Source organism: Salmo salar, chromosome ssa28 (assembly GCF_905237065.1).
Source record: "Salmo salar chromosome ssa28, Ssal_v3.1, whole genome shotgun sequence".
NCBI lineage: Eukaryota > Metazoa > Chordata > Actinopteri > Salmoniformes > Salmonidae > Salmo > Salmo salar.
This window is the reverse complement of record NC_059469.1, coordinates 30,646,796-30,674,487: the sequence shown is the minus strand read 5'-3', so window position 1 is coordinate 30,674,487 and position 27,692 is coordinate 30,646,796. Positions and strand designations below refer to the sequence as shown.

General features: G+C 42.7%; 1 protein-coding gene across 1 annotated transcript; it reads left to right on the top strand.

Annotated features, from left to right (window-relative positions):
• Positions 1-15,525: 15,525 nt before the first annotated feature.
• LOC106589863 (transmembrane protease serine 9) lies at positions 15,526-27,197 on the top strand. The gene is made up of 11 exons (XM_045710145.1): positions 15,526-15,722; positions 21,551-21,571; positions 21,701-21,863; positions 21,969-22,237; positions 22,331-22,476; positions 22,709-22,988; positions 23,241-23,324; positions 23,538-23,703; positions 23,871-24,127; positions 25,720-25,817; positions 26,166-27,197. Exons 1-11 carry the CDS (start codon positions 15,665-15,667, stop codon positions 26,532-26,534), a joined length of 1,911 nt encoding a protein of 636 aa, XP_045566101.1. The 5' UTR covers positions 15,526-15,664; the 3' UTR covers positions 26,535-27,197.
• Positions 27,198-27,692: the final 495 nt, after the last annotated feature.

Here is a 27,692-nt window from a genome sequence, read left to right as displayed (position 1 = left end):
TAGATACAGAACTCCTCTATGCACTCGATATGTCCGATTTTAAAATAGCTTTTCGGTGAAAGCACATTTTGCAATATTCTAAGTAGATAGCCCGGCATCACAGGGCTAGCTATTTAGACACCCAGCAAGTTTAGCCTTCACCAAAATCAGATTTACTATTAGAAAAGTTTGATTACCTTTCCTGTTCTTCGTCAGAATGCACTCCCAGGACTTCTACTTTAATAACAAATATTGGTTTGGTCCAAAATAATCCATAGTTATGTTCCAACAGCGGCGTTTTGTTCGTGCGTTCAGGACACTATCCGAATGGTAAATAAGGGTCACGCGCACGGCGCATTTCGTGACAAAATAAATCTAAATATTTCATTACCGTACTTTGAAGCATGTCAACCGCTGTTTAAAATCAATTTTTATGCCATTTTTCTCGTAAAAAAGCGATAATATTCCGACCGGGAATCTGCAATTAGGTAAACAGCCGAAAGATAATACAGCATGGGGTCGACTCGGGCACACGCCTAATTCCTTTGTCCTCTGATCGGCCACTTGGCAAAGGCGATTATGTGTTTCAGCCTGGGGCTGCCTCGACATCGTTCAGCTTTTTCCCGGGCTCTGAGAGCCTATTGGAGCCGTAGGAAGTGTCACGTTACAGCTAAGATCCTGACTCTTCAATAAACAGAGGAAAGAACAACAACACCTTGTCAGACAGGCCACTTCCTGCATGAAATCTTCTCAGGTTTTTGCCTGCCATATGAGTTCTGTTATACTCACAGACACCATTCAAACTGTTTTAGAAACGTTAGGGTGTTTTCTATCCAAAGCCAATAATTATATGCATATTCTAGTTTCTGGGCAGTAGTAATAACCAGATTAAATCGGGTACGTTTTTTATCCGGCCGTGTAAATACTGCCCCCTAGCCCTAACAGGTTAAGTGTGCTCCTAATCTCAGCTCGTTACCTGTATAAAAGACACCCGGGAGCCAGAAATCTTTCTGATTGAGAGGGGGTCAAATACTTATTTCCCTCATTAAAATGCAAATCAATTTATAACATTTTTGACATGCGTTTTTCTGGATATTTTTGTTGTTATTCTGTCTCTCACTGTTCAAATAAACCTACCATTAAAATTATAGACTGATCCTTTCTTTGTCAGTGGGCAAACGTACAAAATCAGCAGGGGATCAAATACTTTTTTCCCTCACTGTATATTATTACCGCACAGTACTACACTTTAATACCCTTTAGATGTGTAACGTCCGTTGTTGGAATGAGACCAAGGCGCAGCGTGGGTTGGGTTCATCATATTTTAATATGAACGGTGAACCAGCAAAAACCAAAAACAAGAAGCAACACAATGAACGAACAGTTTCGCAGGCTTCTCACAGCAATGCAAAAACAACTTCCCACACAGACAGGTGGAAAAAGGGCTACCTAAGTATGGCTCCCAATCAGCGACAACAATGTACAGCTGTCACTGATTGAGAGCCATACCAGGCCAAAATACAGAAATACAAAACATAGATAGGGAGCATAGAATGCCCACCCCAACTCACGCCCTGACCAAACCAAACTAGAGACATAAAAAGGAACTCTAAGGTCAGGGCGTGACAGTACCCCCCCCAAAGGTGTGGACTCCGGCCGCAAAACCGAAACCTATAGGGGAGGGTCTGGGTGGGCATCTATCCGCGGTGGCGGTTCAGGGGCGGGACGCAGACCCCGCTCCACCACTGGCTCACCCCACTTTGGTGGCGCCTCTAGTGCGGGGTCCCTCGCCGCCGACCCCGGACTGGGGACCCTCACAGCGGGCCCCGTACTGGAGGGCGACTCTGGCTGCGTCGGACAGGCGGGCGGCTCTGGCGGCTCCGGACTGACGGGCGGCTACGGACTGACGGGCGGCTCTGGCGGCTCCAGACTGGCGGGCGGCTCTGGCGGCTTCGGACTGGCGGGACATGCAGGAGGCCTGGCTCTGGGCGCAGGCACAGGACTCACCAGAATCAAATCAAAACCAAATCAAATTTATTTATATAGCCCTTCGTACATCAGCTGATATCTCAAAGTGCTGTACAGAAACCCAGCCTAAAACCCCAAACAGCAAGCAAAGCATGTGAAAGAAGCACGGTGGCTAGGAAAAACTCCCTAGGAAAAACTCCCTAGAAAGGCCAAAAACCTAGGAAGAAACCTAGAGAGGAACCAGGCTATGAGGGGTGGCCAGTCCTCTTCTGGCTTTGCAGGGTGGATATTATAACAGAACATGGTCAAGATGTTAAAATGTTAAAATGTTCATAAATGACCAGCATGGTCAAATAATAATAATCATAGTAGTTGTCGAGGGTGCAACAAGCACGTCCGGTGAACAGGTCAGGGTTCCATAGCCGCAGGCAGAACAGTTGAAACTGGAGCAGCAGCACGGCCAGGTGGACTGGGGACAGCAAGGAGTCATCATACCAGGTAGTCCTGAGGCATGGTCCTAGGGCTCAGGTCCTCCGAGAGAAAGACAGAAAGAGAGAAAGAGAGAAAGAGAGAATTAGAGAGAGCATATTTAAATTCACACAGGACACCGGATAAGACAAGAGAAATACTCCAGATGTAACAGACTGACCCTAGCCCCCCGACACATAAACTACTGCAGCATAAATACTGGAGGCTGAGACAGGAGGGATCAGAAGACACTGTGGCCCCATCCGATGATACCCCCGGACAGGGCCAAACAGGAAGGATATAACCCCACCCACTTTGCCAAAGCACAGCCCCCACACCACTAGAGGGATGTCTCCAACCACCAACTTACCATCCTAAGACAAGGCCGAGTATAGCCCACAACGATCTCCGCCATGGCACAACCCAAGGGGGGGCGCCAACCCAGACAGGAAGACCACGTCAGTGACTCAACCCACTCAAGTGACGCACCCCTCCCATGGACGGCATGGAAGAACACCAGTAAGCCAGTGACTCAGCCCCTGTAAAAGGGTTAGAGGCAGAGAATCCCAGTGGAAAGAGGGGAACCGGCAAGGCAGAGACAGCAAGGGCGGTTCGTTGCTCCAGCCTTTCCGTTCACCTTCACACTCCTGGGCCAGACTATACTTAATCATAGGACCTACTGAAGAGATAAGTCTTCAGTAACGACTTAAAGGTTGAGACTGAGTCTGCGTCTCTCACATTGGTAGGCAGACCATTCCATAAAAATGGAGCTCTATAGGAGAAAGCCCTACCTCCAGCCGTTTGCTTAGAAATTCTAGGGACAATTAGGAGGCCTGCGTCTTGTGACCGTAGCGTACGTGTAGGTATGTACGGCAGGACCAAATCGGAAAGATAGGTAGGAGCAAGCCCATGTAATGCTTTGTAGGTTAGCAGTAAAACCTTGAAATCAGCCCTTGCCTTAACAGGAAGCCAGTGTAGGGAGGCTAGCACTGGAGTAATATGACCAAATTTTTTGGTTCTAGTCAGGATTCTAGCAGCTGTATTTAGCACTAACTGAAGTTTATTTAGTGCTTTATCCGGGTAGCCGGAAAGTAGAGCATTGCAGTAGTCCAGCCTAGAAGTAACAAAAGCATGGATTAATTTTTCTACGTCATTTTTTGGACAGAAAGTTTCTGATTTTTGCAATGTTACGCAGATTCAACAGAAGATCTCTTTGTTTCTTGGGACCTAGAACAAGCATCTCTGTTTTGTCCGAGTTTAAAAGTAGAAAGTTTGCAGCCATCCACTTCTTTATGTCTGAAACACAGGCTTCTAGCGAGGGCAATTTTGGGGCTTCACCATGTTTCATTGAAATGTACAGCTGTGTGTCGTCCGCATAGCAGTGAAATTTAACATTATGTTTTCGAATGACATCCCCAAGAGGTAAAATATATAGTGAAAACAATAGTGGTCCTAAAACGGAACCTTGAGGAACACCGAAATTTACAATTGATTTGTCAGAGGACAAACCATTCACAGAGACAAACTGATATCTTTCCGACAGATAAGATCTAAACCAGGCCAGAACTTGTCCATGTAGACCAATTTGGGTTTCCAATCTCTCCAAAAGAATGTGGTGATCGATGGTATCAAAAGCGGCACTAAGACCTAGGAGCACGAGGACAGATGCAGAGCCTCGGTCTGATGTCATTAAAAGGTCATTTACCACCTTCACAAGTGCAGTCTCAGTGCTATGATGGGGTCTAAAACCAGACTGAAGCGTTTCGTATACATTGTTTGTCTTCAGGAAGGCAGTGAATTGCTGTGCAACAGCTTTTTCTAAAAATTTTGAGAGGAATGGAAGATTCGATATAGGCCGATAGTTTTTTATAATTGGATCATAATCTGGATCAAGATTCGGCTTTTTCAAGAGAGGCTTTATTACTGCCACTTTTAGTGAGCTTGGTACACATCCGGTGGATAGAGAGCCGTTTATTATGTTCAACATAGGAGGGCCAAGCACAGGAAGCAGCTCTTTCAGTAGTTTAGTTGGAATAGGGTCCAGTATGCAGCTTGAGGGTTTGGAGGCCATGATTATTTTCATCATTGTGTCAAGAGATATAGTACTAAAACACTTTAGTATCTCCCTTGATCCTAGGTCCTGGCAGAGTTGTGTAGACTCAGGACAATGGAGCTTTGGAGGAATACCCAGATTTAAAGAGGAGTCTGTAATTTGCTTTCTAATGATCATGATCTTTTCCTCAAAGAAGTTCATAAATGTATTACTGCTGAAGTGAAAGCCATCCTCCATTTGCGAAGGCTGCTTTTTAGTTAGCTTTGCAACAGTATCAAAAATAAATTTCGGATTGTTCTTATTTTCCTCAATTAAGTTGGAAAAATAGGATGATCGAGCAGCAGTGAGGGCTCTTCGATACTGCACGGTACTGTCTTTCCAAGCTAGTCGGAAGACTTCCAGTTTGGTGTGGCGCCATTTCCGTTCCAATTTTCTGGAAGCTTGCTTCAGAGCTCGTGTATTTTATGTATACCAGGGAGCTAGTTTCTTATGACAGATGTTTTTAGTTTTTAGGGGTGCAACTGCATCTAGGGTATTGCGCAAGGTTAAATTGAGTTCCTCGGTTAGGTGGTTAACTGATTTTTGTCCTCTGACGTCTTTGGGTAGGCAGAGGCAGTCTGGAATGGCATCAAGGAATCTTTGGGTTGTCTGAGAATTTATAGCACGACTTTTAATGCTCCTTGGTTGGGGTCTGAGCAGATTATTTGTTGCGATTGCAAACGTAATAAAATGGTGGTCCGATAGTCCAGGATTATGAGGAAAAACATTAAGATCCACAACATTTATTCCATGGGACAAAACTAGGTCCAGAGTATGACTGTGGCAGTGAGTAGGTCCAGAGACATGTTGGACAAAACCCACTGAGTCGATGATGGCTCCGAAAGCCTTTTGGAGTGGGTCTGTGGACTTTTCCATGTGAATGTTAAAGTCACCAAAAATTAGAATATTATCTGCTATGACTACAAGATCCGATAGGAATTCAGGGAACTCAGTGAGGAACACTGCATATGGCCCAGGAGGCCTGTAAACAGTAGCTATAAAAAGTGAGTGAGTAGGCTGCATAGATTTCATGACTAGAAGCTCAAAAGACGAAAACGTCATTGTTTTTTTTTTGTAAATTGAAATTTGCTATCGTAAATGTTAGCAACACCTCCGCCTTTGCCGGATGCACGGGGGGTATGGTCACTAGTGTAACCAGGGGGTGAGGCCTCATTTAACACAGTAAATTCATCAGGCTTAAGCCATGTTTCAGTCAGGCCAGTCACATCAAGATTATGATCAGTGATTAGTTAATTGACTATAACTGCCTTGGAAGTGAGGGATCTAACATTAAGTAACCCAATTTTGAGATGTGAAGTATCACAATCTCTTTCAATAATGGCAGGAATGGAGGAGGTCTTTATACTAGTGAGATTGCTAAAGCGAACACCGCCATTTTTAATTTTGCCCAACCTAGATCGAGGCACAGACACGGTCTCAATGGGGAAAGCTGAGCTGACTACGCTGACTGTGCTAGTGGCAGACTCCACTAAGCTGGCAGGCTGGCTAACAGCCTGCTGCCTGGCCTGCACCCTATTTCATTGTGGAGCTAGAGGAGTTAGAGCCCTGTCTATGTTCGTAGATAAGATGAGAGCACCCCTCCAGCTAGGATGGAGTCCGTCACTCCTCAACAGGCCAGGCTTGGTCCTGTTTCTGGGTGAGTCCCAGAAAGAGGGCCAATTATCTACATATTCTATCTTTTGGGAGGGGCAGAAAACAGTTTTCAACCAGCGATTGAGTTGTGAGACTCTGCTGTAGAGCTCATCACTCCCCCTAACTGGGAGGGGGCCAGAGACAATTAATCGATGCCGACACATCTTTCTAGCTGATTTACAAGCTGAAGCTATGTTGCGCTTGACTGTTTCATCCTAACATCGTTGGTGCCGACGTGGATAACAATATCTCTATACTCTCTACACTCGCCAGTTTTAGCTTTAGCCAGCACCGTCTTTAGATTAGCCTTAACGTCGGTAGCCCTGCCCCCTGGTAAACAGTGTATGATCGCTGGATGATTAGTTTTAAGTCTAATACTGTGGGTAATGGAGTCGCCAATGACTAGGGTTTTCAATTTGTCAGAGCTAATGGTGGGAGCCGTTGGCGTCTCAGACCCCACAACGGGAGGAGTAGAGACCAGAGAAGTCTCGGCCTCCGACTCCGACTCGCTTAATGGGGAGAACCGGTTGAAAGTTTCTGTCGGCTGAATAAGCGACACCGGTTGAGCATTCCTACAGCGTTTCCCTCCAGAAGCCATGAGAAAGTTGTCCGGCTGCGGGGACCGTGCGAGGAGGTTTATCCTCTTATGGCTAGGGGGCAGTATTTTCACGGCTGGATAAAAAACGTACCCGATTTAATCTGGTTACTAATCCTACCCAGTAACTAGAATATGCATATACTTATTATATATGGATAGAAAATACCCTAAAGTTTCTAAAACTGTTTGAATGGTGTCTGTGAGTATAACAGAACTCAAATGGCAGGTCAAAACCTGAGAGATTCATTTACAGGAAGTGGCCTGTCTGACCATTTCTGGAACTTCTTTGCCATCTCTATCTTTTACTAAGGATCTCTGCTCTAACGTGACACTTCCTACGTCGTCCATAGGCGCTCAGAGCCCGGGAAAAACCTGAATGTCATCATCCCAGCCCCAGGCTGAAACACATTATCGCCTTTCTCAAGTGGCCGATCAAGGGACTCTGGGCTTAGGCGCGTGACCTGGCCGCCCCCGTCTTTGTGATTTTTTCCTCTGTTTGCCAAAAAGGAGATTCCCGGTCGGAATATTATCGCTTTTCTACGAGAAAAATGGCATAAAAATTGATTTTAAACAGCGGTTGACATGCTTCGAAGTACGGTAATGGAATATTTAGAATTTTTTTGTCACGAATTGCGCGCGACCCTTCTTTACCATTTCGGATAGTGTCTGGAACGCACGAACAAAACGCCGCTATTCGGATATAACGATGGATTATTTTGTTATTTAAGTAGCAGTCCTGGGAGTGCATTCTGACGAAGACAACAAAGGTAATGAAACTTTTGTAATAGTAAATCGGAGTTTGATCAGGGCTAAACTTGGTCGGTGTCTAAATGACTAGCCGTGATGGCTGGGCTATCTACTGAGAATATTGCAAAATGTGCTTTCACCGAAAAGCTATTTTAAAATCGGACATATCGAGTGCATAGAGGAGTTCTGTATCTATAATTCTTAAAATAATTGTTACGTTTATTTGTGAACGTTTATCGTGAGTAATTTAGTAAATTCACCGGATATTTGCGGGGGTACGCTAGTTCTGAACGTCACATGCTAATGTAAAAAGCTGTTTTTTATATAAATATGAACTTGATTGAACAAAACATGCATGCATTGTATAACATAATGTCCTAGGGTTGTCATCTGATGAAGATCATCAAAGGTTAGTGCTGCATTTAGCTGTCTTCTGGGTTTTTGTGACATTATATGCTAGCTTGAAAAATGGGTGTCTGATTATTTCTGGCTTGGTACTCTGCTGACATAATCTAATGTTTTGCTTTCGCTGTAAAGCCTTTTTGAAATTGGACAGTGTGGTTAGATAAAGGAGAGTCTTGTCTTTAAAATGCTGTGAAAAACATTTTTTCGACACACAATTTCAGAGACACACATACACACACACACACCGAAAAAAAAAGATTGTTTTGAAACACACACACGCACACAAACATCTTTCCCAGAAGCCTTTCTCTGAGATCGAAAGAGAGAGAGAGAAAAAACATGAGATTCCTTTCAATGTAAATTGCATTTTTTTAATCTTTAGTACAGACATTTTAAACATGTTATAATTAGTTAAACAATTTTACCTTTCCTTTCTTACAGAAAAAGGGGAGGCTCTATGGTCAGCCATCACATCCATCCGTCTCTAAATCCCCGTTTTCACGGTCTGTCCGGTTCAGACAGTGTCTCTTCTCCGCAAGATATCCCGCTCCAGCCAGCTTCCGTATGTTTTCTTTCCCTGGATAGATCAAACGTCTTGCCTTTAGGCCCTGGGTCTGTCTTAAGGATAGAAGCGCCCAGTGGCGTAATTGTTCACGATGTTGGACAAGATTTTCCAGCATGTCCAGGAATGTGTGATAATCCCCCCACCTAAAGCTAAAGACCGGCACAAAATAGTTGACCTCCGTGCAGGCTGTTGAAAATACATTCGAACTAACTGATTTGGTTGCATCGGAACTATCGATTTGGGCACAAACTAAAATTGTCACTTTGGAGTCTGGACTATACGCCAATGAAGAGAAACTTATGGCTTTCAAATCATCTCGCCCGCAGACTTCCTCTTCTAGTGCGTACCCGGGCAGGGTTGTCCAACTCAGGGCGTGTTCGATCTGGCATAGTGCCAGCCGTATCTTAAGCCATTCTCTCATCCGCAGCGCAGGAGAAAAACTCCCGGCTTTTGTTGGAAAAAGGGTGCTGTGGCTGCTGTTTGTGAAAATCTTCACAGTTGAATCGTCCAGTTGGAAAATGTAACCCATACAGCCATCACTCATATCCAGCACTCTAGTAAAACAATCAGGGACTTCCCAAAGAATGTCTTCGATGGTTTTGTCATTGTGTTCTTGACACGAGCAACACAGTACACCTACAATTTGTCTAGGAGACATGTTTAATTTCCTCTTTAGTGTTCTGGGTTTATTTTAATTTCGTATTTAGTGTTCTGGGGTTTATCGAGGTTGCTTGTAGTGTTCACAGCGATTACTTATACTGCGGCTGTCAAATACCCCCGGACATTACTGTTTTCATATACAACAGCCAGGTTCTAAGTTCACTACAACGGGGGGGCATACACATTCCACAGTTCAACGAGGTCCCTACACATCAATTATCATGACAGCTTTAAGCTTTAACATAAACAGATGCACTATCTGGTTAAATAAACACTCACTTGAGAGCGTGAGAACTGAAGGACAGGATGTACATATATGGGCATAAGCACTCACTCATACCGTGAGAACGGAAGGACAGGATGTACATACATTGAGGGAAAAAAGTATTTGATCCGCTGCTGATTTTGTTCATTTGTCCACTGACAAAGAAATGATCAGTCTATAATTTTAATGGTAGGTTTATTTAAACAGTGAGAGACAGAATAACAACAAATAAATCCAGAAAAACGCATGTCAAAAATGTTATAAATTGATTTGCATTTTAATGAGGGAAATAAGTATTTGACCCCCTCTCAGTCAGAAAGATTTCTGGCTCCCAGGTGTCTGTTATACAGGTAACGAGCTGAGATTAGGAGCACACTCTTAAACGGAGTGCTCCTAATCTCAGCTTGTTACCTGTATAAAAGACACCTGTCACGCCCTGGCCAGAGAGAGGTTTTTGTTCTCTATTTTGGTTAGGCCAGGGTGTGACTAGGGTGGGCATTCTATGTCCTTTTTCTATGTTTTGGTATTTATTTGTTTTGGCGGGTATGGTTCTCAATCAGTGACAGCTGTCTATCGTTGTCTCTGATTGGGAACCGTACTTAGGTAGCCTTTTCCCACAGGGTTGGTGTGGGTAGTTGTTTTCTGTTTGGTGTGTTCAGCTGTTGCGTTTTGTTCCACTTTGTTTTTTGTTTCAGTGTTCAAAGTATAATAAACATCATGAACACGTACCACGCTGCGCTTTGGTCTACTTCTTCCACAGACGACTGTTACAACACCTGTCCACAGAAGCAATCAATCAATCAGAATCTAAATTCTCCACCATGGCCAAGACCAAAGAGCTCTCCAAGGATGTCAGGGACAAGATTGTAGACCTACACAAGGCTGGATTGGGCTACAAGACCATCACCAAGCAGCTTGGTGAGAAGGTGACAACAGTTGGTGCGATTATTCGCAAATGGAAGAAACACAAAAGAACTGTCAATCTCCCTCGGCCTGGGGCTCCATGCAAGATCTCACCTCGTGGAGTTGCAATGATCATGAGAACGGTGAGGAATCAGCCCAGAACTACACGGGAGGATCTTGTCAATGATCTCAAGGCAGCTGGGACCATAGTCAACAACAAAACAATTTGGTAACGCTACGCCGTGAAGGACTGAAATCCTGCAGCGCCCGCAAGGTCCCCCTGCTCAAGAAAGCGCATAAACATGCTCGTCTGAAGTTTGCCAAAGTTTGCCAATCTGAATGATTCAGAGGACAACTGGTGAAAGTGTTGTGGTCAGATGATATCCAAAATGGAGCTCTTTGGCATCAACTCAACTCGCCGTGTTTGGAGGAGGAGGAATGCTGCCTATGACCCCAAGAACCCTATCCCCACCATCAAACATGGAGGTGGAAACACTATGCTTTGGGGGTGTTTTTCTGCTAAGGGGACAGGAAAACTTCACTGCATCAAAGGGACGATGGACGGGGCCATGTACCGTCAAATCTTGGGTGAGAACCTCCTTCCCTCAGCCAGGGCATTGAAAATGGGTCATGGATGGGTATTCTAGCATGACAATGACCCAAAACACACGGCCAAGGCAACAAAGGAGTGGCTCAAGAAGAAGCACATTAAGGTTCTGGAGTGGCCTAGCCAGTCTCCAGACCTTAATCCCATAGAAAATCTGTGGAGGGAGCTGAAGGATCAAGTTGCAAAACTTCAGCCTCGAAACCTTAATGACTTGGAGAAGATCTGCAAAGAGGAGTGGGACAAAATCCCTCCTGAGATGTGTGCAAACTTGGTGGCCAACTACAAGAAACGTCTGACCTCTGTGATTGCCAACAAGGGTTTTGCCACCAAGTACTAAGTCACATACTTATTTCCCTCATTAAAATGCAAATCAATTTATAACATTTTTGACATGCGTTTTTCTGGATTTTTTTGTTGTTATTCTGTCTCTCACTGTTCAAATCAACCTATCATTAAAATGATAGACTGATCATTTTTTGTCAGTGGGCAAACGGACAAAATCAGCAGGGGATCAAATACTATTTTCCCTCACCGTATAGACCCAGACATAGCAGAGATGCTGAAGGAGGATGAGGATACAGATTTAGACCCAGACATAGCAGAGATGCTGAAGGAGGATGAGGATACAGATATAGAACCAGACATAGCAGAGATGCTGAAGGAGGATGAGGATACAGATATAGAACCAGACATAGCAGAGATGCTGAAGAGGGATGAGGATACAGATATAGAGCCAGACATAGCAGAGATGCTGAAGGAGGATGAGGATACAGATATAGAGCCAGACATAGCAGAGATGCTGAAGGAGGATGAGGATACAGATATAGAGCCAGACATAGCAGAGATGGTGAAGGAGGATGAGGATGTCATCATAGACATTAATGTATCCTTCGATGGCACAAGAGAGGATTCACTTCTAACTACGGGATAGGTGTGTGCATTGGTGCTGGTACCAGCGAGCCATAGTAAATGGTGAAGATCCACCCTGTCACAAAAACCTTGGAGGCCATACATTTTTTAACAGAGAGGTTGCACGGAAAATGGTATCTGTATTTTGGAGGATGTCAAATGATAACGTACTCAAAAGAATGTATCACGGAGGAACCCAGAATGCAAATGAATGTCTGAACTCTTTAATATGGTCGCGATGCCCCAAAACTGTCTTCGTGGACAAAAGCCTCATTGACGGAGCAGCCAGTATGGCAGTAGGCACATTCAATGAGGGAGCCACTGCTATAACAAATGTGATAAACAAATTGTGGATTGACAGCACTTTGGTGAGACTGGAGCAATCAGAGAGGAGTTGTGAGAGCTGATTCTGCTTCAATGGAGTGTGCCAAGTATTGGAGCAGGTCCCATGACACAGTCAAGAAAGTAAAGTGTCACCAGCAACAACTCAGAGGGCCTTACATATGGGGCAGGCATAGCTGATTCATGTTCTGCACATTTCAACAACCATACAAAATCAGTTCAGAAGTGATATATGAATAAGAGTTTATTTAATGTGACATAAACATTTATGGAAAGTACATTTTAATTGCATTAGCCTGTCTTTATCGGACATTTTCTCAAAATGACATGTTCCCTGTGCGCCAATTCATTTTTCTCAGTCTTCAAAGGATGTACATTCCCTTTATTCCACACACAGGTTCTTAGGTCTTGTAGTCAGACTTTTACAGAGGCTTTTGTTTTATATCTTGTGTCGTTTTGATTTTAAGTGTCATTGTACGTGTAAATATATGCAAAATGTGCATCCGTCATACATGTGAATAGTGTTTTTTAAATAGTTCCATGAAATTACAATATTAACCTGTCGGTGCTAGGGGGCAGTATTTTCACGGCTGGATGAAAAACGTACCCAATTTAAACAGGTTACTACTCTGGCCCAGAAACTAGAATATGCATATTATTAGTATATTTGGATATAAAACACTCTGAAGTTTCTAAAACTGTTTGAATAGTGTCTGTGAGTATAACAGAACTCATATGGCAGGCAAAAACCTGAGAAAAAGTCAACTAGGAAGTGGGGGATCTGAGAATTGTAGTTCTTCTTTCTAGTCCCTTTCGAAACTACAGTATCCGTGGGGTTACGTTGCACTTCCTAAGGCTTCCATTGGCTGTCTAAAGCCTTCAGAAAGTGGTTTGAGCATTCTCCTGTCACTGGGCAGATAATAGGAGCTCAGTTTCTGAGTGGACTGCCTGGAGACAAAGAGATTGGATATGCTCGGTCCCGCGAGCGCGCCGTTCCTTCTTTTTCTCCTTGAATGAATACGCTATTGTTCGGTTTGAATATTATCGCAATTTCATGTTAGAAATACCATAAAGATTGATTTTAAACAACGTTTGACATGCTTCTAAGAACGGTAATGGAACATTTAGACTTTTCGTCTCTGGTACCGCACTCGCGAGTTATGCCTTTGGATAGTGCTCTGAACGCACAAACAAAACGGAGGTATTTGGACATAAATATGGATTATTTGGAACAAAAACAACATTTCTTGTGGAAGTAGCAGTCCTGGGAGTGCATTCTGACGAAGATCAGCAAAGGTAAGAGAATATTTCTAATACTAATTCGAAGTTTAGGTTGCCCCGAACTTGGCGGGTGTCTGTATAGCTCGCCGTGATGGCTGAACTATGTACTCAGAATATTGAAAAATGTGCTTTCTCCGTAAAGCTATTTTAAAATCTGACACAGCGGTTGCATCCAGGAGTAGTCTATCTATAATTCTTTAAATAATTGTTATATATTTTGTCAACATTTATGATGAGTATTTTTGTAAATTGATGTGCACATTCACCGGACGTTTTGGTGGGAATAGATTTTCTCAACATCACGTGCCAATGTAAAATGCTGTTTTTGGATATAAATATGAACTTTATCAAACAAAACATACATGTATTGTGTAACATAATGTCCTAGGAGTGTCATCTGATGAAGATCGTCAAAGGTTAGTGCTTCATTTAGCTGTGTTTTGGGTTTTATTGACACATGTCCTTGCTTGGAAAATGGCTGTGTGATTATTTTTGTCTATGTACTCTCCTAACATAATCTAATGTTTTGCTTTCGCTGTAAAGCCTTTTTGAAATCGGACAATGTGGTTACATCAAGGAGAAGTGTATCTTTAAAATGGTGTAAAATAGTTGTATGTTTGAGAAAGTTGAATTATGACATTTTGTTGTTTTTGAATTTGCCGCCCTGATATTTCACTGGCTGTGTCCCGCAGCCGTCCCACCTAGCCCATAGAAGTTAAGATAAACTGATCTGTAAAAGTCTGACCACTGAGTGTCTTTTCACAATAAAACAAAAAACAACAACATTCTGCCTTGAAGCAATGTGTTGAAAAACAGATTCTCATAATATGCAAATTATCGCACATTTAAGGATGGCTTGCCTCATTTGCATATTTTAATTTTAAAATAAATAAAACTTGTAATACAATTATATATTATATTTATGTATACTTTCAACTGGTAAAGTTTCAGTCAGATGACAGTAAGGGGAAAAAATCCCTATTAGCCGGTAGTGCCTGGCCTTAGTGGCCTTAAGTAGGAATGAGGATACAGAGCTTTATTTATCTAGAACAGCCACACCTTTTTCTTCAAAACAACCCAGGAGGAAGAGAAATCACTTTATCATATTATCTTTGTGAAACGGACTACCGTTTCACAAAGATAATATGGACTACCGGACTAATATGGATAATATGGACTAACGGACTACCGTTTCACACCCTGTTGTCTTTGGGTTTTTGATAAGTAGTATGCTTAGGACAACCCAACTATGACATCACCCAATTGAAGTTGACATTTAAAACGGTTAACCCATAACAGTCTAAGCCTTGTACGTGTTCCTTTCCACAGAGGGGTCGTATTAGTGTGTAGCCCAAACTGTTCGGACGCTACAGACCGAAGTTGGCAAATCAGCTGTACCAACTTCAGACTAGTCCCAAGAAGCTTGTGGGGGTCACAGAGCAAACCGTTCTGATGCTACAGATGATTTTGTGAGAAGACCCATTTTCGGGATGTCTCATGTTCTGACAAACATCGCTCTAGCTCTGTCACCTTCCACAGCAGATGCGGAAGTGCGGCATCGACGGATGCAGTGGATTGAGACTCATCCAATACAAAAATCCAGATATGTCTAGTTTAAACTAACAGGTGTTTATGCTAATTAGATTATCATGGAGGCCCAGACATTGACTTTAGGGGGTTTTAAGGTAAGGGTTAGGATTAGGATTAGGGTTTAAGGTAGGTTCTTGTCTTGGGCATCGGTGGCAAAACTTAGTCAATGCTCCTAGACATGCAAAGTAGTATTTGGTGTGTTGATTTTAGTCTCATGATCATGCACTGCTTTGTTGTCGGGCAATGAAAGAAAGCACTGTTAACATCTACATGTAACATTTATCAGATACAGTTGTAAAATTACAACTAAATTAAAGTCTTGTAAAATTACAACTAAATTACAGTAGTAAAATTATTCTAAATTGGCAATGGTGTGATAAAAATAGTGCCGACATTATAACTCTGTAATGGAAACCAAAAAGCTAGGCTTGGGCTAACCATAGATTACAGCATTAGTTAAGCATGCTTAGAAGGAAGTGGACAGAGGGGGGAAAAAATGAGACGAAAGGTATTTAAGGGACGTGTGTGTCTAGCAGGTAATGTGGTGTGTGGAAGGGAGGAGCTGAGAAAAGACAACAGAAGAGAGGGATGTTTAGGAAGTAAGATTGAGTCCAGGGTACCAACAAGAAAGCATGGCCTTCCTCAGGACTCTTTGTGTGGTGACCATAATGGTGACATTCCTGTCAAAAGGTAAGTAGTACAATTCTAAATGTATCGCTGTCTTTATCCTACAGCGTTCTTCATTTATACTCACCTGGTTTTAAAGAAATTCGCTACTAAGTTTATTTCAGTTTGTATATAAAGACATTTGGACTGAATTAATTAACTGAACTCAAATCGATTTAAAACTGCAATATGTAACTTTTTGGGCGACCCAACCAAATTCACATAGAAATGTCAGTTATATATATATATCTCATTCTCTTTGAAAGTAAGTCTAAGAAGCGAGAAAAGTAAAAGTCGTTTACCTTCGGGTTTATACACCAACTTCAAACCGCTGAAAATATTATATTTTGGGTTATGGAAAAGTTATTCACAGCGGTTTAGATGGAACAATGATTCTCTACACAATGTCTGCTTGTTTTGTCATATAAACTGAAATAAGGTGAACTATTAAGAATTTTTGCAACCAGGAAATGTTGGAGCGATTTCTGAGAAATGTAAGACTTACTGGGTAGGAAGATATGTTTCTTGTGTCTGTTGTCCTATAACTAGTTGGTGAAGGGAATGCATACCTAGCAGACTTAACTTTCAAGTTCTTCAAGTTAATAAGCCACATGTGTGCAGGTGGACAGGTATGTGTTTTCAAAAGTATTGAGTGAAGCAGAAATACTAACTGATGAAATTGAGGAAAGAAGAAAGGTAACAAGTCACACTGATACATCTAGATTCTAGTTTACAGGTAGGTCTATGCGTTTTCAAAAGTGTTGATTAAATTGGAGCCGAGGAGGTCTTAGTCAAGCAATTCAACATCTAGCTAAGATGTTTGGTGCAGTATTTCTCAAGTGGAAAAATGCGCATAAAAACGAGTCATTTCTCATTAACCTGTTATGGCTAGGGGGCAGTATTTTCACGGCTGGATAAAAAACGTACCCGATTTAATCTGGTTACCACTCCTACCCAGTAGAATATGCATATACTTATTACATATGGATAGAAAACACCCTAAAGTTTCTAAAACTGTTTGAATGGTGTCTGTGAGTATAACAGAACTCATTTGGCAGGCAAAAACCTGACAAGGTTTCAGGCAGGAAGTGGCCTGTCTGACAAGGTGTCGTTCTTCTTGTCTCTGTTTATTGAAGAGTGAGGATTTTAGCTGTCCCGTGACACTTCCTACGGCTGCCATAGGGTCTCAGAAGGCGGTAAAAAGCTGAATCGTGGCTTTGCAGGCTCTGGCTGAAAAAAAGTAGCGCGTTTGGGTAGTGGCTGGTTACAGTACTGTGAGACTCAGGCTCGTGCCCGCTTCGACCGAAAGCTTTGTTTACTTTCCTCTGTTTAGCTAAAAGGAGATTCCCGGTCGGAATATTATCGCTTTTTACGAGAAAAATGGCATAAAAATGGATTTTAAACAGCGGTTGACATGCTTCGAAGTACGGTAATGGAATATTTAGATTTTTTTTGGTCACGAATTGCGCCATGCGTGCGACCCTGATTTACCATTTCAGATAGTGTCTGGGACGCACGAACAAAACGCCGCTATTCGGATATAACGATGGATTATTTTGGACCAAACCAACATTTGTTATTGAAGTAGCAGTCCTGGGAGTGCATTCTGACGAAGACAACAAAAGGTAATCAAACTTTTATAATAGTAAACCTGATTTTGGTGAGTGCTAAACTTGCCGGGTGTCTAAATAGCTAGCCCGTGATGCCTGGGCTATGTACTTAGAATATTGCAAAATGTGCTTTCACCAAAAAGCTATTTTAAAATCGGACATATCGAGTGCATAGAGGAGTTCTGTATCTATAATTCTTAAAATAATTGTTATGCTTTTTGTGAACGTTTATCGTGAGTAAATTAGTAAATTCTTAGTGAATTCGCCGGAAGTTTGCGGGGGGTATGCTAGTTCTGAACGTCACATGCTAATGTAAAAAGCTGGTTTTTGATATAAATATGAACTTGATTGAACAAAACATGCATGTATTGTATAACATAATGTCCTAGGGTTGTCATCTGATGAAGATCATCAAAGGTTAGTGCTGCATTTAGCTGTCTTCTGGGTTTTTGTGACATTATATGCTAGCTTGAAAAATGGGTGTCTGATTATTTCTGGCTTGGTACTCTGCTGACATAATCTAATGTTTTGCTTTCGTTGTAAAGCCTTTTTGAAATCGGACAGTGTGGATAGATAAAGGAGAGTCTTATCTTTAAAATGCTGTGAAATAGTCATATGTTTGAAAAATTGAAGTTTTTGTATTTTTGAGGAATTTGTAATTCGCGCCACGCCTATCATTGGATATTGGAGCAGGTGTTCCGCTAGCGGAACGTCTAGATGTAAGAGGTTAAATGACAGCAAACACTTCCCACTGGGCAAAAACTGATTGAATCAACATTGTTTTCACATCATTTCAACCCAAACAGTCAAAGTGATGTTGATCAATGTAAAAGAGTAAGCAACTTCTTACGACAACCCGATCCCGTCACCGGGACTGAGTTTGACAATAGCCAGTGAAAAATCAGAGCGCCAGATTCAAAACCACAAATCTAATAATTTCAATTTCTCAAACATAGGCCTATTTTACAACATTTTATAGATACACTTCTCCTGAATCGAACCACATTGTCCGATTTCAAAAAGGCTTTACAGCGAAAGCAAAACATTAGATAATGTATGGAGAGTACATAGACACAAATAACCACACAGCCATTTTGCAAGCAACTAGATGCATCACAAATACCCAAAACACAGCGAAATGAAGCACTAACCTTTGACGATCTTCATCAGATGACACTCCTAGGACATCATGTTACACAATACATGCATTTTTTTGTTCGATAAAGTTCATATTTATATCTAAAAACAACGTTCAGAAAATATTTTCCCTCAAATACTGCCGGTGAACAGCACTACAATTTACAAAAATACTCGTCATAAACGTTGATAAAATATTAAACTGTCATTCAAAGAATTATAGATGAACATCTCCTTTATGCTAACGCTGTGAAAGATTTCAAAATAACTTTACTGGGAAAGCACACTTTGCAATAATCTGAGTACTGCGCTCAGAAAAATACACTACGCAATACAGATAGCCGCCATTTTGGAGTCATCTAAAATATTAAATAGCATTAGAAATATTCACTGACCTTTGATGATCTCCATCAGAAGGCGCTTCCAGGAATCCCAGGTCCATAACAAATGTTGTTTTGTTCGATAAACTCCATAATTAATGTCCAAATAGCTCCTTGTTGTTCGCGTGTTCAGTTCAGCTACTCATTTTACATTTCAGTCATTTAGCAGATCCAGAGCGACTTACAGTAGTGAATGCATACATTTCATTTCATGCATTATTTTTTTGTACTGGCCCCCCGTGGGAATCGACCCCCACAACCCTGGCGTTGCAAACACCATGCTCTACCAACAGAGCCACAGGGAGGCTCTGTTGGAAGCGCGCCGAAAATTTCACGACGAAAAGTCAAAAAAGTTATATTTACGTTCGTTCAAACATGTCAAACGCTGTAAAACATCAATCTTTAGGGCCGTTAGAATGTGAAAATTCAGTAATATTCCAACCGGACGAAACCAGTGTCTTGAAAAACGTTTTGGAACAGAGCTACCTCTCGCGTGAATGCGCGCCAATGAGCTGATGTCCTTCCCTGGGTCACCAACTTCCCAGCCTTCTTGTTCGGTCTCTGTTCATTGTAGATGCCTCAAACAACTTTCTAAAGACTGTTGACATCTAGTGGAAGTGCACAGTGATTACTGAGTCACTGTGTGTTCGATAGGCAATGACTTGAAAAGAGTCCACCCATCAGATTTCCACTTCCTGGTAGGATTTTTCATCAGGTTTTTGCCTGCCATATGAGTTCTGTTATACTCACAGACATCATTCAAACAGTTTTAGAAACTTCAGAGTGTTTTCTATCCAAATCTACTAATAATATGCATATACTAGCTTCTGAGTTTGAGTAGGAGGCAGTTTAATATGGGCACGTATTTCATCCGAACGTGAAAATACTGCCCCCTACCAATAAGAGGTTATTAAGGGAATATCATATTTTTTTTCACCCAACTTTTAACCTTATCCAATGACATGGTGACGTTTTTGTTGATTTCACGTTGTATTCACGTTAGTTGACCGTTCAACCAAAGTAAATCCAAACTAGACATTGAACTGTCGTCTGTGCCCAGTGGGTTCATGTTTCCACTCCTACTAGAAGTAGTACATTTGACCAGTCACCGACAAAAGGGCGTAGACTTCAGCTAGCGAACTTCGACTTGCCTCAATCATTTTTTGGTGTGCACGAAGAGCCGAAAAAAAACCTGCCGAAGTCCAAAACAAAAACGTCATTAATATATGCGCAAACTGTTTTGGCTGGGAAGCATACGGTTGAGCTAACGTGCGCTATTGTGATTAGCATGACATTGTAAGTAACAAAAAAAAATCCCAGGACATAGACATATCTGATATGGGCAGAAAACGTACATTCTTCTTAATCTAACTGCACTGTCCAATTTACATTAGCTACTACAGTGAAAGAATACCATGCTATTGTTTGAGGAGAGGGCACAGTTATGTACTTGAAAATGTATCATTAAACTAATTAGGCACCTTTGGGCAGACTTGAACAGCAATGCAATGGTTCATTTGATCAGTCTAAAACGTTGCACATACACTGCTGCCATCTAGTGGCCAAAATCAAAATTGAGCCTAAACTGCAATAATACATTTCAAAGATCATCAAAAAATGCATGTTTTTTCCTTTGTATTATCTTTTACCAGATCTAATGTGTTATATTCTCCTAGATTTTCACAAACTTGAAAGTGTTAGCTTTCAAATGGTATCAAAAAAGTTTAAAAAAATGGTATTTGATAAACAATAGATAAGTAAAGAAATAAAATAAAAAGCTGTAAAATGACAGTGAAAATAACAGTAGCGAGGCCATATACAGGTGGTACAGCTACAGAGTCAATGTGCGGGGGCACCGGTTAGTCGGGCTAATTGAGGTAATATGTACATGTAGGTTCAGTTAAAGCAACTATGCATAGATGATAAACAGAGAGTAGCAGCAGCGTAAAAGAGGGTTGGCGGGACACAATGCAAATAGTCCGGGTTGCCAATGTGCGGGGGCACCGGTTAGTCAGGCTATGAGGGAGATTTTGGCCTTGTCGGGTGTCTGAAGTACATCCTGTGCGTCCTGCTTGTTGAAGAAAAAACCTTTGTCTAATCTGAGGTGAGGGATCGCTGTCGTGATATCCAGAAACTCTTTTTTTCCGTAAGATACGGTTGCAGAAACATTATGTACAAAATAAGTTACAAATAACATGAAAAAAACACATAATAGCACAATTGGTTTGTCGCCGTTAAACTGCTGCCATTTCTTCTTCCGCCATCTTCAGGTCCTGAGCTACAGGCAGTTAGATTTGAGTATGTCATTTTAGGCAAAAAAAAAAGGGTCCGATCCTTAAGAGGTTTAACAATCAGTGTTATAACAATTGGTACTTATGCTGACGTCAGTCGGTATGCTCACTCTGATCAGTATGGGACAGTATGTACACTCTTAGAAAGAAATAGTTCCAAAAGGGTTCTTTGGCTGTCCGCATAGCAGACCCTTTGAAGAACCCTTTTAGGTTCCAGAGAGAACCCTCTTGGGTACCATATAGAACTGTCTGTGGAAAGGGTTCTACCTGGAATGCAAAAGGGTTCTTCAAAGAGTTCTGGCGTGGGGACAGGCTAAGAAATCCTTTTAGGTTCTAGATAGAACCAAGTGTACCCAGTGAAAATGCCAGGGTTTGGATAAAGAGAGTAAGGGAAGGATTAAGGGATTTCCTTTTCTTTCTGTTTTGTATTTCAGGCTCTCATTCACAGCTGAGTGGTAAGTCCTTTTCACCACTTACCTATATTCTCTAAACATGATTAAAACCTTTTATGATGCACTGTCACACCAATGTGACCTATTCAACAAAAACCTTCCAAATAACCCATCATTCTCTATCACTGTTAGTGTGCGGAACCCCTCCTCTTAACACTAGGATCGTGGGGGGTCAGGATGCTCCTGCAGGGAGTTGGCCATGGCAGGCCAGTCTTCACAGATTAGGCAGACATTTTTGTGGGGGATCCCTCATCAATAAAGAGTGGGTGTTGACTGCTGCTCACTGCTTTTCCAGGTAAGGATTTGCAGGATTGTGGGATATATTTAACCCTAACACCATACCTAATCGAACATAATTAAAAATAATACTGTTACATTTTTTATATATTTACTCTCTCAGTACCAGTACATCAAATTTGCTGGTCTACTTGGGTCGTCTGAGCCAGCAGGGCTCCAACCCCAACGAGGTGACCCGGACAGTCACTCAGATCATCCGCCACCCCAACTACACCAAAAGTACCAGTGACAACGACATGTGTCTGCTGAAGCTCTCCTCCACTGTGACTTTTACAAACTTCATTCGGCCAGTCTGCCTAGCTGCACCAGGCAGCTCCTTCCATGCTGGGGCTACTAGCTGGGTCACCGGCTGGGGCAGCATCAGCAGTGGAGGTGAGTGCTGTAGCTTGCTTTAAGTGCTGCTGATGATGGATCAGAATTCTGATAGGTATTATGTATGTTGAGGAATACCTGTTTTCTCCTCAGTGTCCCTGCCCTCACCACAGACCCTACAGGAAGTGGATGTGCCAGTAGTGGGGAACAGGCAGTGTAACTGTAACAATGGAGTTGGTTCCATCACTGACAACATGATCTGTGCTGGTCTATCAGCAGGAGGAAAGGATTCCTGTCAGGTAAAATCTCTTGGTTATCTTCTTTGTTTATTACAATGTGGGCTAATGACACATTCATAATCTGTGTCTGGTTTCTCAGACTCAGATTATACCTAGCCTAGTCCTAAACTGAAAAGCACTTTAATTAGAGATTATCCATTAAAAGTGCTTTTTAATTAGTGTCTGAAAAACTGACCCATTATGTTTCATAAGAAAATCTAATCTCAGTGACTGTAAATCTGTCAATGCATAGGGGGACTCAGGAGGTCCAATGGTGAGCAAACAGGGTACTCGCTGGATCCAGTCTGGCGTTGTGAGTTTTGGCAACGGGTGTGCCCAGGCAAATCTCCCAGGAGTGTACGCAAGAGTGTCTCAGTACCAGACCTGGATCAACACCCAGATCACCAGTGCCCAGCCAGGCTACGTCACCTTCTCCTCCAGTGGGACTGATTCTGACCTCAGTGTCTCCTGTACTGGTCTTCCAGCCACATCCACCACCACAACTGCACCTACGACCACCACTACCACCAGATCTGCCCCTAAAACCACCACCACAACCACCACTACCACCAGAACTGCCCCTAAAACCACAACCACCACCACCACTATCACCAGAACTGCCCCTAAAACCACCACCACAACCACCACTACCACCAGAACTGCCCCTAAAACCACCACCACAACCACCACTACCACCAGAACTGCCCCTAAAACCACCACCACAACCACCACTACCACCAGAACTGCCCCTAAAACCACCACCACAACCACCACTACCACCAGAACTGCCCCTAAAACCACCACCACAACCACCACTCCCACCAGAACTGCCCCTAAAACCACCAGAACTGCCCCTAAAACCACTGAAAGTAAGTGGATTTACTTCCCTCTGTGAAACACACAAATTGCTGCCTCCTCTCTGAGCCACACCCGTCTGTTACTCCTGTTGTAGCTTTAGCCAACATATCTGTAACTCTCCATTTGACCACATCCAAACGTTAGTATTTATCCCTCTCTTTAAATCGACACTCAGCCAAAAGTCAGTCCTGACTTCTATAGCGCTTCTCTCCCTGTTTCTGCAGCCGTGGTGTGCGGCAGTGCCTCTTTGAACTCCCTTACTGGTGGGGGCTTGGCCTCAGGGGGAACCTGGCCCTGGATAGCCAGTCTGCAGACAAACGGAACACACGTCTGCGGGGGCACAATGGTGGCAGAGGACTATGTCATGAGCGATGCTGGGTGCTTCTCCAGGTAACACACTCCACTTGTATGTAAACGGGTGAGTTGGTCAGATGCATATGGTCAGATCTCCATCACTTAGTACCTTGGTGCTCAAGTTGAACCAAGGACCTATTTAAATAGAAGGTATCGGTAATGCCAAGCTAAAGTTCCCCAACTTCACTATTCCCACCTCCCAGTCAGTCCAATGCCTCTAAGTGGACCGTGATCATGGGTCGTCTGAAGCAGAACGGCTCCAACCCCAACGAGGTAACCCTGAAAGTCATCAACATCACCATGAGCAACTTGACGGAGAACAACGTGGCAATCCTCCGACTGGCCAGCCAACCCACATTGTCTGACTACATCCAGCCTATCTGTGTGGACCAAGGAAGCAGCACCTTCAGCATAGGGACTCAGTGCTGGGTGGCTGGCTGGGGCAGGGGCCAGGGTGGAGGTGAGTCAGTGTGTAATACTGGAACAGACTAACACTTCTGGCATGCCTCTGAAACTAAGCAGGGTTGGTCCTGGTTGGTCCCTGGATGGGAGACCAGATGCTGCTGGAAGTGGTGTTGGAGGGCCAGTAGGAGGCACTCTTTCCTCTGGTCTTAAGAAAAGAACATCCCAATGCCCCAAGGCAGTGTTTCGGGACATTGCCCTGTGTAGGGTGCTGTCTCTTGGATGGGACGTTAAACAAGTGTCCTGACTCTCTGTGGTCACTAAAGATCCCATGGCACTTGCCTGCCTGTCCAGCATCACTACTCTGGACAGTTCTGATTTAGAATATGTGGACAAATACCTAGGTGTCTGGTTAGACTGTAAACTCTCCTTCCAGACTCACATCAAACACCTCCAATCCAAAGTTACATCTAGAATTGGCTTCCTATTTCGCAACAAAGCATCTTTCACTCATGCTGCCAAACATACCCTCGTAAAACTGACCATCCTACCGATCCTCGACTTCGGCGATGTCATTTACAAAATAGCCTCCAATACCCTACTCAATAAATTGGATGCAGTCTATCACAGTGCCATCCGTTTTGTCACCAAAGCCCCATATACTACCCACCACTGCGACCTGTACGCTCTCGTTGGCTGGCCCTCGCTTCATACTCGTCACCAAACCCACTGGCTCCAGGTCATCTACAAGACCCTGCTAGGTAAAGTTCCCCCTTATCTCAGCTCGCTGGTCACCATAGCAGCACCCACCTGTAGCATGCGTTCCAGCAGGTATATCTCTCTGGTCACCCCCAAAGCCAATTCCTCCTTCGGCCGCCTCTCCTTCCAGTTCTCTGCTGCCAATGACTGGAACGAACTACAACAATCTCTAAAACTGGAAACACTTATCTCCCTCACTAGCTTTAACCACCAGCTGTCAGAGCAGCTCACAGATTACTGCACCTGTACATAGCCCATCTATATTTTAGCCCAAACAACTACCTCTTCCCCTACTGTATTTATTTTGCTCCTTTGCGCCCCATTATTTATATTTCTACTTTGCACTTTCTTCCACTGCAAATCTACCATTCCAGTGTTTTACTTGCTATATTGTATTTACTTCGCCACCATGGCCTTATCTCCCTTATCTCACCTCATTTGCTCACTTTGTATATAGACTTATTTTTCTACTATATTATTGACTGTATGTTTGTTTTACTCCATGTGTAACTCTGTGTTGTTGTGTGTCAAACTGCTTTGCTTTATCTTGGCCAGGTCGCAATTGTAAATGAGAACTTGTTCTCAACTAGCCTACCTGGTTAAATAAAGGTGAAATAAATAAATAAAATAAGAGTAGGGGTGTTAACCCTGGTGTCCTGACTAAATTCCCAATCTGGCCATCATGTCCACCTAATCATACCCAGCTTCCAATTGGCTCATTCATCCTCTCTCCCATGTAACTATTCCCCAGGACATTGCTGTAGATGAGGATGTGTTCTCAGTGAACTTAACTGATAAAATAAATGTGTTCTTTTATTAAAATAAAATAAATGTGTTCTTTTAAAACTTGTGATTTTCGTCCTGTATTTCCTATTCCGTCTTGTTTCTTAGCCGAACAGAACTTGCAGCAGTCCCAGACCTCTGTGGTGGATTGTGAGAGCTCTGGCTCCTCTGATAACATCTGCACTGCTGCCTTGGACCTTCGACAGGTACAGATGGGTCCGACAAACAAAGCAAACGCACAATAATGGCTTTCAAATGTTGACTCAGAAGTGTCAACTGGTTTACAGCAAGGATGGTTGAATTATGTCTGTTTAGTTATTGAGGATAGCTCTGCAACTGTTGGGATGTGATGTATTTGACTTTGGCATCTCCAGAATTGGCGTCAGCAGAGACTGCCTGATGGTATGACATTTAGATCCACCTAGTGAGGACAGTCCCAAGTTTCATAATGATCTTCCAATTAAGTAGCTTGGTAGGCAACCAGTCTGGTTGTCTATCTGACATGACAATGCTGACCTCTCCCCCCGTGTGTTGGTTCTTCTCTCTCCCCATAGGGTGAAGGGGGTGGTCCTCTGATGTGTAAGCAGGGTGATGCATGGTACCAGGCTGCTGTGTTGACTGTCGACAGCAGCAACAAGACCAGCTCCAGCAAAACACGATGGAGCCGGAGTCCTCGCTCCTCCAACATCCAGGTCTTCACCAAAACCGCTCGCTTCCAGAATTTCCTTCAGACTACTGTGGGCACGTTCCCTTCACCCGTCACTGCCAGAACCCCCATCAATGACACCAACACTGCCAACAGCACAACTGTCAGTGCAACTACCGCTGTCGTTACTTCTGCCAGTGGGGCAACTCTGGCCCACTCATCCCTGGTCCTACTCTTCTTGTCTCTCTCTCTCCTACTGTTTCTTGGTCAAGCCTGATGCCGCTGAGAAGTCACCTTTATGTAAACCTCTGGCAATAGGATCTAGATGTGCTCTGTTTGAAGTATGTACCCTTGCGCTTAATATATTGCTTCTCTAGAATAGAGTTTAATCTTGGTTAATCCAGAACTAAAATCTTGCTTAATTTGGTCAGCTGCGTGATTTAGTTCTGGGTCCATGTGTTTCAAATTGAGAGTTTGGGTTTGCGATGTCTCCACCCTTTGCAAAAGGAAACTCTCAGCCAAAGCACTGACATTTAATCACCGCCTTCGCCCAATCCTGATACGTCCAAATGATCAGTGAGGAAAACCTAAACATTGTAACTACTGCTGCTCGTTATCCGATGAATCCCATTCCGTCACAACAGATTATTTGGTTTATGTGCAGGATTTGTCCACAAACAATGCCTGGTCTAACGCTGTCTGCAACAGTCTACTGAAAAACAGAAGGTTTATCTCATCTAATTGTTTATTTATTCTGACTGGATTGAAATATGAAACTGCCACTGTAATCAGTTTGAGCTCACAAGTATTCTCTCTTTGTAGTCTATTATCAAGTCTATGCAGGTCAGTATTTCATGTTATGAGACAGATCAGGAAATGATTTATTTAAATGTAATGACTTGATCTACTGTTGCATCTGGAAATAAAAATGATGAATGAATTGTCTAGTTATTTTTTTTATTTCCAATAAACAGCAGAATTTATATAGACTACACACATTTTGTAGTGCAGCCAAACGATTGCGTCAAATGTGTTTTATATCAGTTGTACAACCTGAGTGATTACTATAGGTCATAGATTATAATCAACGTGAAAATGTAATCTTTAATTCCGTATTAAGAGTTACATTACAGTATATCCTTTATATAAACAAAAATCCAGAAAAAATAAATAAAAATATCAATAGAAAAGCAATATCTGTCTCGGTCATGTCCTTTGATATCTGTCTCGGTCATGTCCTTTGATAGCTGTCTCGGTAATGTCCTTTGATATCTGTCTCGGTAATGTCCTTTGATATCTGTCTCGGTCATGTCCTTTGATAGCTGTCTCGGTCATGTCCTTTGATAGCTGTCTCGGTCATGTCCTTTGATAGCTGTCTCGGTAATGTCCTTTGATATCTGTCTCGGTCATGTCCTTTGATATCTGTCTCGGTAAT